The following is a 15,848-nucleotide window of genomic DNA, read 5'->3' as shown; positions in this document are numbered from 1 at the left end:
CGGCCGCTTATCCGACGGAGCCACCCAGGCGCCCCTAAAATGACCATCATTTAAAAAGCATATTTATGAAAAATACTTTGGCAGCCTGGGAAAATGCTCACGAAATGATGTTGTCAAGAAAAAAGATTATAAAATTACTACTATGATTCCTTAAAAAATTATTCTTATAGAAACACATGCCATATTATCTCCAGCCAGTGTCAAGGTGGGAGATTCGAATTTTAATTTTATACTTTTCTCTATTTTCTGCAAAGAACAGGTACTCATAAAACAGACAGTGTTAAACAAAAGATTTACCAAAAACTAAAGGCTTTTAGCAAACTAGTAGTTTCTGACAGCTGTTATCTGAATTCTCTTGCTACCCTGAAAACCAGATTGCTACAGCTACCATGTGGCAAAGTTGTGCAAAATTACAGGCATGCACTCAAATATGGTCACATGTTCGTTTATTGAGGAAACTGTGAGGCTAGCTACAGATCAGCTCTGTTCACTTGATGACTTTTCATGATGTCAGACAAGACTCTGAAGGCCACAGGCCGTGAAGTTACCCAATTACTTTCCCATATTTTGTTCAGAAACACAAAAATCAAATGCCAAGAAATGTTCGACTCTGAAAATTGCCCTCATTTTAAAAAAAGTTTTTTTGTTTTATTTTTTCAAAAGGTGGTAATTAAGGGTCAGGAGGTAGAGTGGCATGGAGGAAGGACAAAAACGGAACCTGGAAAAGGCGAATATTTTTTGCCAGATTTCATTTTTAAAGTTTCAAGTCTTTTCAAGTTTTTTTTTTATTTTTTGCAGCGAAAAAGGAATCAATACTTTTCATTCCACTCTTGTCAACTTTAGCCAAAGCCTTCTGAGCTGCGGTCATTTTGTTATTTTTCTGTGAAGGAAAATAAGAGAACAATTGTTACAAATGTAACGTTTATGAATCATACATGCAAATCAAACAAGACCACGCATGTCTCAAGGTTCATTAAGAGAAGTATTTGCTGGTAACGTGCTTCATAAGGGAATGATTATTATTTTTTTTTTTAAAGTTCTGATTTCTATTCAGAATTCAGACCTAAGACACAAAATACGTTAAAAGAAGCAGGACGCAAAACGGCCGCCTTCTAAGGAGGGGAATGTTGCAACCAATGGTTTACTTTAGGGGAATAATTCTGGAGGGTGTTTTAAGTGCAATAACACCAACAAAGGAACTGACATAGGCTGCGGTTGTCAGAGGAGGAATTACAGCCTGGTATTACAGCACGATGAATAATTCACAACAATTTACCGTTGGAGTTTATTCATAGGCTCTCCGGGAAACCAAGGCCAACACTATAATATTCAAAAGATAACCTGTACTGCAGAGCATCCCGGACCAGCAGGACCACTGCCCTGGGATTCCTCCAACTAAGAACTTTTCAAAAAGCTGACTTCAAGTGACTCTGCCTTTTAAATTTCTATCTCTTTATGGTCACTGTTTGTTTTGTTTTGGTTTGTTGCCACATCCTGGAACGAGCACTAACAGGAGGTAGATAGTAGCCAAGTTTCCTTCAGTGCATCATAACTTCTCAGCAGAAGCATACGCCATGGGAAGCAGCGAAGGAAAAAAATTCCTGTGTCTCCCTGCGAACTGTGAGATAGTCATTGACAGAGAACCTTTTAAGGGCACGGCGTCTGATCCCTGAAACCTTGCTTCTCACATTCTGTACTTATATTTTAGAAGGCTTATTTCCTCACGGGATGGTGAAAAGTGGCAGTCTCTTCGAGACAAGTTATCCCCTGTCTTTAACAGACAGGAGGGTCCAGCCCCTCATTTCCCTGGGGCCGTGCCCAAATAGATACAACAGAAAGCAGCAGTTCCAAGGGTGGGGCAGAAGCAGTTCTCACAGAGAATGCCAAAGCCTGCCCTGCTTACAGAAGCCATTGAGGTGACCAGCTATCTTGCCAGATCTCAACCTGGATTTTCCCCTGACGTCACATGCCCAGATGAATTACGTATAGATCAAAGAAAAAAATTATAAAAAAAACATTAAGTGCTAAGGTGGGGGGGGGGGGTTAAATGTTAAAGTCCAAGTGGAAGTTAATTTATCTTGGATTGGGCAAGGTCTTTTTAAGCATAAAAATAATGAGAAAATCACAAGAAGAAACAATTCCTATTATTTAATCCTCAGGAAAACTTAAAGCTGTTAAAAAAATCAAATGAAAAGGATAAACACAGATTAGAAAATTATTTGTACCCTATTTAATATTAGTAATTATGGTCCCCGTCATAAGTTCCGGGAAGCTTCCAGGCAGTAGAGTTGACAAAAAATGACCTGTGGAGGCCCCCTCTCTTTGTGCCCCCCTACTCTTAATATAGAGCAAAGGGTAGGCACACTCTTGCTAAGCATATTGCCTTCGTGCCTCACAAGTCTTCTTGACTTGACATATCCATTGCCATTCACAATTTTGAATTACTGAGTCGCAGAAATGCAAGTTAACAATTCTTCATGGTTAAAACTGTAAAATCACAATCAAGCATGTAATTGTTCCTACGTGTCCTCATGCAGGATCACCTACGGGATCCAAGAATATGCCACTACAGCTGGACACACATACCTTTTCAGTCTTCCAATCTTTCCTGTTAAACTTAGTGTAATCTTCTTTTGCTTCTACGGGCTCATCAGATAACTTTACTTTCTGCAATGTTAGAGCAGTAAAGTGGTATAAAATGTCACCTCGACACATCACTCCATTTTTAAGAAAACAACAGGGCCAATCTGGACCCACATCAAGGCCAAATGGAACAACAGACCCGGCAAAGGGCTTTACTTTGCATTTTGCCAATTGTCTGGGGAATGAAGCCACACGTCCCTTCTGAAAAGCAGCCTTGGTGATGGGGGGATATGATCAGGTGAGCCCACGACCCAGCCCCTTGGGCAGTCTAGTGGTACTGATCACATATTTTGTATGTACCAGGACCAGGAGGCATCTAGGTGAGACTGCTGACTTCCAGGACAGTCTAACGGGGTGAAGGCAGGCACAGGGGTCAAAGACAAAAATTTCCTTTAATGGGGCCAGGTGTCCAGCCAGAACCCCCACTGCATTCACCATCTGGGCTGGTGTAACGTCCATTGAGGAAGAAGGCACACCATGATTCTGTTGTTACCATTTTTGTATAGCTTCATGTTCTTACCTCCTTTCAACTGAACTCTCTCAGTTTGTCCACACAAGGACAACCTTGCAAAGCATGAAGCCAGCAGAAGGAAGCACAGAGAGACTAAACAAATGATCAAGGCCACCTAGCAGAGGACAAGGGCTGGGATCTCCATTTCTTAACAAGTGCTCTTTCCATGAGGCCCGGTGCAACCAAGCCCACCTCTACCTCATATTTTCACCATCCACATGAGCCTCGTGCACCAAGGAATGGGAGAATCTTGTCAAGAGCTAGACTGTGGCCTTAATGGTCCCATTATAGAAGGAATCGTGACACATTTACTATGTAAAAGGCACACAACAGGGCAGGGAAGTCTTGATGATTAACACAGAGAACTAACTGCACAGTGACCACAACCTGGTCTTCTATAGATCTTTGGGTTCTTTGTGGAGACACTGGGTTGACAAGATCTAACGTGACTCTTCCCTGGGAAATGCAGATTTGTTCCCGGCTTCCCTCTTCATATTCCAGCTTTTGCTAAACAAAGAACTGCAGGGCTAGGGCTAAAAGATACCCTGGCACATGAATGAAACCCAAGGGGATAAAACAACAGGTCTTGAAATACTTCATTCTAAACAAGGGCGGGGAGGTGGGGGCGCACTCCTGGGAATCTATAACATTATGTGACACTCAAAAAAAAAAAAAAAACCAGGGGCATCCTGGAAATCTATAAGGCAAAACCTTCTCTTGGGCACACCACAATCTAAGAAGGGAACCTTCAAAAGAAAAAGACGAGCTTATCACGAATGAACTACCTACCAGCAAAGTATGTATACAAGGAACTTAAGAATACATGTTTCTACTTAAATTAAGATCAGTAAGGGGTATTTAGGTGATGCATATTTTTACTAGAAAAGTCTCTTCAGCCAGGAGAGTGGAACTCGCAGGTAATAACGATGAAGGCTCTGATGCAAACTGCAAAAAGCTTAACGTTATAAGGTGGTTTGCTTTCCTTCTCTGTGGCAAAATGTTCTACAGATGTCATTATAAACCCTTGGGCGTATTTACTTTTCACGGAAAAGGAAGTCAAATGAAAAATGTTCAAGGTAAAGGTTAAGATGAAAAGTGCTTCTTTACAAATATAAAATGTTTCATAAGATGACTGACTTGTCCAGGTGTTTTAATGGCTCACTGCTAAGCAAGACACCAGTTATCAGTGCTTACAATAACAGAAATTGATTGTGGAAGGCTCTGCCAGGAATTTTCTTGAGTGTTATTCACAGCTCACGTTGAATACGCTTGAAAGAGTCATAGTTGTTACACTCACTTGAATTTTTGTTATTTAAAAAACCAAATCACTATAGGTTTGGAGGGATGTTTCAGAAGAAATAGAAAAGGGCTCAGAAAGACAGTAACAAAGGGTATGACTAAGCGGGTACAGTTCTGGAAAGAGAGGGGGGCAAACAGAAGAGTACCACAGGGATTCATGCTAGGATGGTCTGATTCTTACAAATGAGCTGCAAGAAGGAGCTCAGGGGCGTCTCCAACCTACTGACTGCATTCGGCTCTGCCAGCTGCCAGCGATAAATTCAAAGCATGGAAGGGGGCGACGGGTGGAAGCAGGGCTTCAATACAGGCAAACATGTGATAGTAAGAAAATAATGTGAAACATATTAAGGATGACAGGCTTCGTGCCATCATTACAAACAGATACAAAGATACCTAATGGCCACTGGAACGTATTTCCTGAAAACGGTCAACTCTATTACTGTAAAAATCAATCAAATCCTGGACGCAGACAAGAAAGCTAGCAGAAGACATTACCCTAAGCCTGTTTAAGCCGTGGTACATCATCCAGTGCAGTTCGCACTTTGCACGCCAGAGCCCCAGGAAGACACAATAGACCGGGAGACCTCAAAAAGCAACTAAACAATCCAGGAGATGAGGGTGAGATTTAGGGGAAACGGGACTGGGAGATCTAAATCAGGGCTTGGCAAACCGCCCGCAGGCCAAGCCCTGCCGGCCGCCTGTTTTTATAAATGAAGTTTGGCTGGAACACGGCCGCCCGCCTTCGTTTATGAATCGTCTGTGGCTGTCTCTGTGCTACCACGGCAGGGCTGAGCAGTTGTGACAGAAACCAGCTGCTTCGCGAAGCCTCAAGTATTCACTCTCTGGCCTTTGCAGAGTAAGTCTGCTGACCTCCGATCTAAATCATAAATGATGAATGACATCACAAATGATTTACATTTTGGAAATTAAAATAGGAAAACAGAAAACCGGGTTAAAAGCAAACGTATGAAATGCATTACCCCGGATGCTATCAGAGGCCAAAAGCTTCAAGAACAGGCTTCGATCTGTTCACGAATGATCTCTAAGTTACTACGGAAGACGGATATTTGGGAGAAAGAAAGATGCTTAGGTTTTGGAAGGAGAGATATGAGAGAGAAACGGATATGCCCATCTCCTTAGTTACAGCAAGGCAATCATGTCTCTGTCCCCTAGAGCTACTTACTGTCAGAGATTAACTACCAGACTGGAAGAAGTGTGGGTCTGACCTAGAAAGACCTTAGCAACTGACCTCTGCCCAGTGCTATTCCTCCAGAGAAAAGGATGCCCCTCCTCGGACGATCCGCTGAAAATGGCCCATAGCTACTACTGATGCACTTTAACAGGACATGATACAAAACAAACAAACAAAAACAAACAAACAAAAACGACCCCGAGTACGTTGGCCATCGTGAAGGCCGGGAAGACAGAAAGTGCTTTAACATCCATGACGTGTCCACTGTACATTCTCAGGGCATCCATTATTCTGTTGGCAGGAGAATGGCCTCACTGACAAGCTGATGCATGTGTTTATTTCCCTGTCTCTGAGCAGCGCTCGCTTGTCTGAGATCAGGCCTGGACTGAGGGACGCCACAGTGTGCCATCAGGTGTGGTTCATGGCTGCCTTCTCTACTCTCTGTATCTGGGAGACAAAAACAAGCTGCGGCCCACGGAGAAGGGGAGTGGTGGGTGGCGGTCGGAGAACAGCTGGAAGAGGAAGGGTTTTGTGCAACACAAAAGTTGCGTTGATCATTTCAAGCGGAGGAAAAAAAAAAGTTTGGCTATCTTTGTTCAAAGGATTCTCTGTGTTATAAAAATCATGCTCTGCTCACCTCTGTGCCAGTAACAATTAGATCTGGCAAAGTGAGTTTAAGTTATACATGGAGTCTTCCTGATGATTAATAAAGTTAATTACAGGATCTGGCTGACTCAAGAAGAGTTCGTCACGTATCTATAAGACTTTTACGTAGGTATCTGGCTAAAACCAACTCTTATCTGGTTTTCACAGCACTTTATCATTCAGGTAAACTCTACAAAAATAAAAAATACCGATGGACAGCTCATTACAATCTTTAATCCATACAACATCAGTCTGTGCAAGGTGGATTTAGAAAGCTTTAAAATGGGGGTGCCTGGGTGGCTTAGTCGGTTAAGCATCCGACTCTTATCTCGGCTCAGGTCACCATCTCACAGTTTGTGAGTTTGAGCCCCATGTTGGGGTCTGCACTGATGGCTCAGAGCCTGCTTAGGATTCTCTCTCTCCCTCTCTCTCTCTGCCCCTCCCTGCTTGTGTTCTCTCCCTCTCAAAATAAATAAACTTAAAAAAAAAAAAAAGCTTTCAAATGTACTAGAACAAATTAACTTATGTGGTAAAAATGAAATATTTTTCCAAGTGCCCCAAAGATAGCTTAGTCACAGCTCCTTACCTTTGATGGAGGGTTTGGCAATGAAGCTGAAGGTTCTGGAAGCCTAAGGAGTGAAAAATAAGAATCATAGTCATTGTTTTTCATAAACAAGCAAACAGAGAGTCTGGGCCAGCTTAGGACTTACAAGTCCCACTTTTAGGGAATAGCTTCACCTCCATGTATCTGACTGTACAACTGCCTCAGTGAAAGGAATGAAATTTCTCTAAATGAAGAAATCTTCATTTTCCTTGTGGTGAAACGGTCTGAACTAAAAAACAAAATTAGAACTCATTGTTGAAATGGAATTGCTTTACTTTAGCCTCTAGAAATTTGCATTCTGGCATTGTAGGATTTTTTTCCTTCAAAAACGACGAATGCAGCACATATATGAAATTGAAAATTATTTTAATTGTTGACAAAAAGTCACACAAACTTTACTTTTCTTCAATTAAAGAGAAGTTGAATTGACCTATCTTTCTCCCCAAATCTTCAAACACTTCAGAGTAAAGAAAAGAATCTAAAAAATAATGGGAGTACAGAGACATAGGTCTCTAATGAGACAAACAGGCACTGAGAAACACAGGGAAATATTAAACAGAAAGATAGGGTTATTGATTGAAAGCAGGCTTTGCAAGCACTTTAACTACACTAGAAACCAGTTCCCACTGTTGTTTTTTTTTTTTAAGTTTATTTTTGAGAGAGATGGCGATAGCGTGAGTTGGGGAGGGGCAGAGAGCGAGGGAGAGAGAGAGAGAATCCCAAGCAGACTCTGTGCCACAGCACAGAGTCTGATGCATGAGATCATGACCAGAGCTGAAACCAAGAGTTGGGTGGATGCCTAACCGACTGAGCCACCCAGGTGCCCCACTGATTGTTTTTTAAAGTAGGACCTAAGTCATTTGCTAAAAACAGCAACTATGCATCTGTTAAGAAGTCGCTTTATGTTTATGCATCAGAGGAGAAAGCTACTAGAAGAATCAGGGAGAGCTATTATCACACCCATAAAATCTTAACAATAGTTGCTAAAATCTAGAAAATAAACACATTCTTTTCAGCCTAAGGTGAAGTCTTTATAGTATATTAAATATCTTTATGAAGGACATAACACAAATCAGGTCCTTCTTAAACCCGTTTTCTGCCCTCTGACACAGATTGTGTTTCATTCTTTCCACTTCAAGTGCTGGGCAAAATGAAGGTATTTGGTGAGTATCCAATGACGGTAAATATGGTACAAAGCCCTTACATGTAGCTTTCAAGAATATTTCACATGCCATCTCTTCTTTCCTTCTAACCTTTATTTCTCTTAAAATCATGACAAAGAACCAAATTAGTTAAGTGTAACTGGGGATCAATTTTAATACTGTTTACCCTCTAAAATCATACCAATCCAAAAATCCAGTCCTAACATTCACAAGTTTCCGCAATCAGTATCCACCAAATCAATTTGTTCCAATCCACCAGCGTCCACTAAAAATTACCTTCAAACCACACAGTCCAGGAGGTAAGTCGAGAATACTCTCTTATCAAAAATAGTGATGTGATGGGGCACCTGGGTGGCTTGGTCGGCTAAGTGTCCAACTTCGGCTCAGGTCATGATCTCACGGTCCGTGAGTTCGAGCCCCGCGTCAGGCTCTGTGCTGACCGCTCAGAGCCTGGAGCCTGTTTCAGATTCTGTGTCTCCCTCTCTCTCTGCCCCTCCCCTGTTCATGCTCTGTCTCTCTCTGTCTCAAAAATAAAAACGTTAAAAAAAAAAAAATAGTGATGTAATGTGATGAGCCATAAAGGACCTATTGCTGGGAGACCAGGAAGCGCCGAGGTACTTCCTAATTACGACGGAAGAGGAATGATACTTACTTTAAATATTTACACAGGTCGTCACTGAGTTCTCTAGGGATGTAATCAGATACCAGACCATGGGCATAACAAATATAATCCTCTGAAAGAAACAGAATGGAGAGTGAAAGAAAAAGAAATTAGTAACAATTATGATAGTTTTACAACCAAATGGACCAGAGTTAAAATTCTGGCTCTAGCTGGCCTTAGAGACTCATTTAAGCTCACAGCCTCAGTTTCGTCATTTGTTCTTTTTTTATTTAAAAAACAAAAATTTTTTTTTCTTAACGTTTATATATTTTTGAGACAGAGAGAGACAGAGCACGAGCGGGGAAGGGTCAGAGAGAGAGACACGCAGAATCCGAAGCAGGCTCCAGGCTCCGAGCTGTCAGCACAGAGCCCGGCACAGGGCTCGAACTCACAGACCGCGAGATCATGACCTGAGCCGACGTCGGACACTCAACCGACTGAGCCACCCAGGCGCCCCTGTTTTTATATATTTTAATAGTCGCTATGGTATGTGGTATGTGAATGCTGTGACTTCAAGGTAGAAAAATTCAAGGCATAACAAAGAGGGGCCGATCTTTTTCATCATCTTTTTCTTTTTATTACTTTTTAAATGTTTATTTTACTTTTGAAAGAGAGACAGAGATAGAGCACAAGTAGGGAGGGACAGAGAAAGAGAGAGAGAGAGGGAGACACAGAATCCGAAACAGGCTCCAGGTTCCGAGCTGTCAGCACAGAGCCCGACGCGGGGCTCGAACTCATGCACCGCGAGATCGTGACCCAAGCCGAAATCGGAGGCCCAACCGACTGAGCCACCCAGGTGCCCCGTCAGTTTCGTCATTTGTAAACTGGGGATGCTAACATCCAGCTGTTAGGGTAGTGAGGGACTTCATGGATGAGGTGTGACAGGATGATAGCAAAGATATGAGGAGATCAAGTAACACAGCAGTTGCCCAATGAGAGTTGAAACAAATTCAGGGTTGTTGTCTTAGTTGGGGCCTTTGAAAGCAAATAAAGCTCCAAGTCAGCTGTAATACGACGACATATTCACGTCTTTTAAAGAGTAATCTTTTCTAGGTCTGCTTCAATATCGGGTAAATCTAATTAATGAACAGTAACAAATATGTTCATGTAAGAGATGTAAGACATGACGTGTCTCTCTCTGTCAAGCACTTGCTTTGTAAGGGTCCTGAACATTATACGTACTCTCAAACTTAGAAAAATGCCTTCAAAAATGTAAAAAACTAACCTCGGTAGAATGTATAATCGTGAATTCTAAAGCACCTGGACAGTCAGTACTAAAATGAAGCTATGGTATCAATGAAATACATAAGACAAAATCTTTTTTAAAACCCTGTTTTTCAGTTCGGTATTTTAGGTAGAATACTAGAGGATAATGAAACACGATATATGGGATCAACGTATGGGCATATAAACTACCAAAAGCACTATCTCAGGTTTGTTGCTGTGATAGTCATTTGCTTCTTCTTTTCTTCCTCTTCTGCCTTAAAACTAAGATAATAATTTGCCTAAGTATTAAAGTGCTGCCTAGACCACAGGATCTCAAAGAGTCTTCAGTGAGGGACCCTCACCCCCAAGACAGAACTGAAAGTTATCATGCGACGCTTCTTTAAATGTGCTCTTGGTTCTAGGTTAGTAATTATCCAATAAGTCATGAAGAGACAAAGGGAACTAAGAGAGCCAACACATGATTGGTTTGCCTCTTCTGGTAGCATACTGAACTAAAGATATAAAAAAAGGAAATGGTGTGAAACACTGTAAAGCTTACTTTATGGCTAGGACCCCAAGTGGTGAGATAGCCACACCCAGACTCTTATCTTTAGAGATTGGTTCAAACACTGGATTCAGAGACAGAAGTCTACTAGCTATGACGGGTGACCCTGGATAAGTCATCTCCTTCTCTGATACCATGAGTCTTCACTTTTAAAATGAGGTCTATCTAAATAATGTCTAACATCCCTTCTCCTACTTAAAAAAAAAAATCTGGGGTCCATCCATCCATTTGACTCAATCCCTTCTCTTTTGTTAAAGCCAGTCAAAACAAGTGATAGCTGGTAAACTCAGTAAACTCAGCTCAGCAGAGCTGTCCACCGTTTCCTGAATGCCTGGAGCCTGCTAACATCTACATGTGTAAGGTGTTTTAAGGTAGATTTCTGCAAATCAAGGACTGCCTGAATCACCTTCAATCACAAACAGATCCCTGGTCCTAGTTTTAATTTTTTTAATGATGAAATTCTGATGCTTTGGAGTGGTATGCCTGTCTAGAACAGGGGAACATTGAATTGGAGTTTAAACTCAGAATAAGTTTTTTTCTTTTTTAATGTTTATTTATTTATTTTGAGAGAGAGTGAGTGCAGGGGAGGGGCAAAACCAAGCAGGTTTTGCGTTGTCAGCACGGAGCCTGACGTGGGGCTCCGTCTCATGAACCATGAGATCATGACCTGAGCTGAAATCAAGAACGGGACGCTTAACCGACTGAGCCACCCGGGCGCCCCCAGAATAATTTCTGTCCCACGGTTGAGAATGTTAATTGTATTATACAGCTGTTTTTATTCAACTATACATACAAAAATAAGGGGACACTACACTGGAAAAAGCAAAAGAATGTACCTTAAGAATCTAAAAGAAAAAAATTGCCAAGGGCATCAATTTCCATCGAAAATCAAAATATTAAGATCCATGGTAGGACATACACTTCTGGAGACCAAGATGCTAACAGAAGCAGCCCGTTGGAAGCCTAGGGACACACAGCAGTATGACAGAAAGGGGAAGCGTGTGGGCCCCAGAGTCAGGCAGGCTCGGCTTCACCACTTACTGGCTGTGTGGCTTTGGGTGCAGCCTCCAGACTCTCATTGTAAAGTGAGACTTAAGGGGAGTGTTAGCTGGGATACTGTGTGTATACTGGCAAATTAGCCAAGGGCTTGGCACACAACATGATCTCAACGAATGACGGCCAGAGTTGTTAGGGTGGCCATTACTGTTTTTGCAAAATAAGTACTTGCCGAAGGAATTATTTAAGCATCGATTAGTGACAGCAGCGATCTATGGTAGAAAGACCACTTGGTTCTGAAACGAAATGCACACTGCCACAAGATCTATGAGAACACATGGACACGAATGCGAAGCTTCTGGGACATTAAGATTTTAAAATCATGAGGCAGGCATCTGTAAATCAGCAACTTACTCCAGGCAAAAGTAATTTCTGATAAAGTGATTTACCGGGGTGCCTGGGTGGCTCAGTTGGTTGAGCGTCAGACTCTTGATTTTGGTTCAGATCATGATCTCATAATTCTTGAGATCGAGCCTGCTTAAGATTCTTTCTCTCTCTCCTTCTGCCCCCTCCCTCACTCATGCTCATTTTCTCTCTCTCTCTCTCAAATTAAAAATAAATAAATAAATACATAATATTAAAAAAACTGATTTCCTTACCTTCCTTGTCACTGGAAGCCTGGTCACCAGAGAAAAATGCAGTTGCCTGTACCCGGGCACTGACATTTACATTATTGGTTTTTAAGGCTGCCACAATCTGATTAACCTATAAAGTAACCAAAAGGGAAACATCAGGGTATTTCCAAGGAACTTTAGAGATCCACAACCTTCCAGATGATCCTCGATCCATTTAAGACCCAGGAAGAAGTAACTGAGGACCTAGAAATGTCTTGACCAGATACCAGAAGATGAGAGAGAGATGCACATTTGGACAGGAGTTGAGCAACAGCGGCAGCATTTGGGGATGATGTCAAAACATGGACCTCTAAATGCCTACGCAGTATGAGAGCACTGCCTCCGGAGTCAGGCTACTTGGCTGTGCTCTGTGACCATGGACTACTTACTTAACCTCTCTGTGCCTCTATCTAATGGGGACAAAAATAGTACTTAATGCACAGTATTGTGGTGAGGCTTAAATGAGTTCATATATGTAAAGCCTTTAGAAAAGAGCCTGGCACAAAGTTTATATGCAATAATTTTTTTTCTAAATGGAATAAATCATATTAATATCCCACTTCCTAGTAATTTAAGAAAAGAAACACAATTGATAAATATACATGTGAATTTGCGATTCATGTCATCATCACTTGCTAAGAACAAAACCTAAATGCCGAGACCCTGCTCAGCACTCACCCTTATTTTCCACCTACTATTAATGCAAATGAAAACTGAACCATGGGGGCACTTGTAAAATCTTTCCACTATTTTGTATAGTAGGAACCTGATTAATTCCGCAAGGTTCGCTTCCATGTTTCCGGGTTCCCCGTGTGCCCAGTAACATGGTACGACAAGTGTGTTTTCCACATACAAGACAGAAGAGAATCTTCAGAATCCGTACTATACTGAACTTGAAAAATTCTGTCATCAGTAGACCTAGACTGGTGAGATTCTTAATCAGTATGAAAGTCCACAATATTCTTAGACCAGTGGCTTTCAAAGGAGTTTGTTTCTACTACACCTACAGTAAGCAATACCCAGCAACCCAGTACTTCAACACATATATATGCTTCATAGAACCACACTTAATACTTGCCCTTACTCTGTGCTACATTTTAATACATCCTATCCTACCCTATCCCATCCCATCCCACCCCAATCCCATTCCATTCAAGAGAAATACTGGTTGTGACCCACAGAATCTATTTGAAAACCATTGCCCCAGACCTGAGATTAGTTCTGGGATGTTAGGATCACTAAGTTCCCTCCAGCATCCGGATGCTGAAGGTGAAACACACTTCCCCTAGGCCTGAATCCCGTCTGCCTCAGCCCCCTGCCTCGCTGTGTGAGCAAAAGCAACCTCTGAGACAGGGACCGAAAGCAGTAAGTGCGTGTCGCGCCTGGTATTATCTGGCTTGTAAGACTCAAATATCCATCACCAAATTGTGGGAACTTCTTTCATTCAGGGGTGAGGATCATGGGAAATGGGGATGCAGGTCAAAGGAAAACATGGAGCTAAACCCAGAGATACATGAGTTAGGGAGGATGAAGAGTATTTGGATATCTCTATACAGTTTCTGTATTTTAGCTGGATAAACAACATGGCCCTTTAGATTCACACTTACCTCCTTCTGTAAATATTTTTTAAAAGGAGCATTAAAACTTTTTCTGCCGTAAGGTACTGGAGGCGTACTCTACCTTTTTTTCCAGCCACTTTATCGTCTTCTCCTTGCTGTACTTGTAATATTTCTTTTTGTCTATTTCTGGATTAAAGAGAAAAACAACACAAAACAGAAGCGTGGATTAAGCAAAAAAAAAAAAAAATAGACTTATAAGGTTATATCGTATACAGGATATGTATGTAACATCCACAATCATTTAAAAATGTTTTGTAACAGTTTATATTCTTAAAAAAGTCAATCTCTAAGCCTGAGAACATACTTGAGAAGTTAAAAAATCATCCCAAGCCAGAACTTGGGTGACTCAGGTTTCATCCAACCGTTAAATGAATGGGAATTTAAGAAAATCATCAAATTATACTAATAGTTCTCATCCCAGAGAGAAATTTCTTTCTTGTCTTTTTATTGCACCTATAGGAGATGATAGATGTTAACTAAACGTATTGTGGGAATCATTTCATAATATATGTAAGTCAAGCCATTATGCTGTACATCTTAAACTTATAAGGTGATGTGTGTCAACTATTTCTCAGTAAAACTGGAAAAAAGGTTACCAACAAATCTGTAGAAAATCTGCAATTTTTAAAACTCAGCAAATGAACATGCCAAGCAACCTTCATTTGTCGACATAAGTTTAAGCTTACCTCAATGTTTTCAATGAAAGGCTTTTCTTCCTTTTTTAAAAAATATTTTTTAACGTTTATTTATTTTTTTAATGTTCATTTATCTTTGAGAGACAGAGAGAGACAGAGACAGAGTGTCAGAGGGGTAGGAACAGAGACAGGGGTAGACACAGAATCTGAAGCAGGCTCCAGGCTCTGAGCTGTCAGCACAGAGCCCAACACAGGGCTTGAACTCACAAACCGTGAGATGACGATCTGAGCCAAAGTCAGATGCTTAATCAACTGAGCCACCCAGGCGCCCCGAAAGACTTCTTTTCTAAAATAAAAATGGAAATCCCAAGAAAGAAAACAAAAACTAAAAGGAGATGCATATGAAGTGTGTTGCAAACATTCAGGAAAAAAAAATCTCGTTAACTACTTAGTACTGTCCTGGTGGGATTAGTGAGAAGGAAGAAAAGATATGCCTATCTTTGAACACATCACCAGTCTAACCATAGCTATTCAGGGGAATTTAGATTTATGATAGGCTTGACTTGGCCCGTAATGGGGGATAAAAGGTTCCCCGCTTGTAAGTTATACTGTCCCCCCCTTACAATCCACCCAGCTTTGCATACTGTGACCTGAGCTGTTAGTTCCTTGGTAACATTTCATTCATGGAGTTTCTTGCTTTCTGTGCAGTCAGCAGAGGCGGGGCTTGCACTCCCAGCCTCCTGCCCAGTGCAGGAGTTATCTTGGGGACGCTTCAATATCCTAAAGCCAGATGCAGACTTGCGCCATGTATTGTTGCTAGCCATGCAGAGTGACAATTTCTCTTTCTTCCATAATCATCGTGGGAAGTGGAAATGCTTAGGGAGGGATCGTTTCCTGCAGTCTGTTAAATTGCTTGCATTCCGTGGGACGGCTTAGATGGGAGAGGGGCTGGCCTCAGCACCTGTAGTCTTTCTCCCCATTGCAGCCTTCGGTTGTTCACGTTGTGGGCAACAGGAGGCATGATGGAGCACGGGCTGGGCCTTTGCATCCATCCCCTCGGCGTGTGTCACTGGCGTAATGAAAAGGAGACCACCGCAAGTGGCACTGTCAGGAGTCCGAGAATTCCAAGGTGCAAAGTCTGTCATGCTGGAGCCAGGACCACCGGGGCCAACAGTCTGCTGTGGAACCAGGCGAGGCTGGACTCAACTTCCCTGGAGACAGTGTCCTACCCACGTGCAAGAGTAAGGGGCGTTCTGAGAGCATACAGCAATCACTTAATAAATGTATGCTGCTGCATGGGTTAAAACTTCTAAAGAAGCTCTGGTCACTGCCCGAGACAAATCTCCAGAGAAGCTCAGCGTGCAGGTCTCTCCTAAGAAATCCCACCTTGACTCGGCTGCTCACTTCTCTCTGGCCTCCACCTCTGCATTTCCTG

General features: G+C 41.9%; 1 protein-coding gene across 1 annotated transcript in view; it reads right to left on the bottom strand.

Moving 5' to 3' along the window:
• Positions 1 to 429: 429 nt before the first annotated feature.
• RNASEH2B (ribonuclease H2 subunit B) overlaps positions 430 to 15,848 on the bottom strand; it is a 59,909-nt gene continuing 44,490 nt past the window's right edge. The window contains 6 exon segments of the mRNA XM_058686334.1: positions 430 to 880; positions 2,587 to 2,667; positions 6,877 to 6,919; positions 8,710 to 8,791; positions 12,145 to 12,250; positions 13,840 to 13,904. Coding sequence (XP_058542317.1) covers positions 773 to 880; positions 2,587 to 2,667; positions 6,877 to 6,919; positions 8,710 to 8,791; positions 12,145 to 12,250; positions 13,840 to 13,904 — 485 coding nt within the window. The 3' untranslated portion in view covers positions 430 to 772.

Source organism: Neofelis nebulosa, chromosome 1 (assembly GCF_028018385.1).
Source record: "Neofelis nebulosa isolate mNeoNeb1 chromosome 1, mNeoNeb1.pri, whole genome shotgun sequence".
Taxonomy (NCBI): Eukaryota; Metazoa; Chordata; class Mammalia; order Carnivora; family Felidae; genus Neofelis; species Neofelis nebulosa.
The sequence above is the reverse complement of the archived record's forward strand: the minus strand, read 5'-3'. Positions and strand labels throughout refer to the sequence as shown.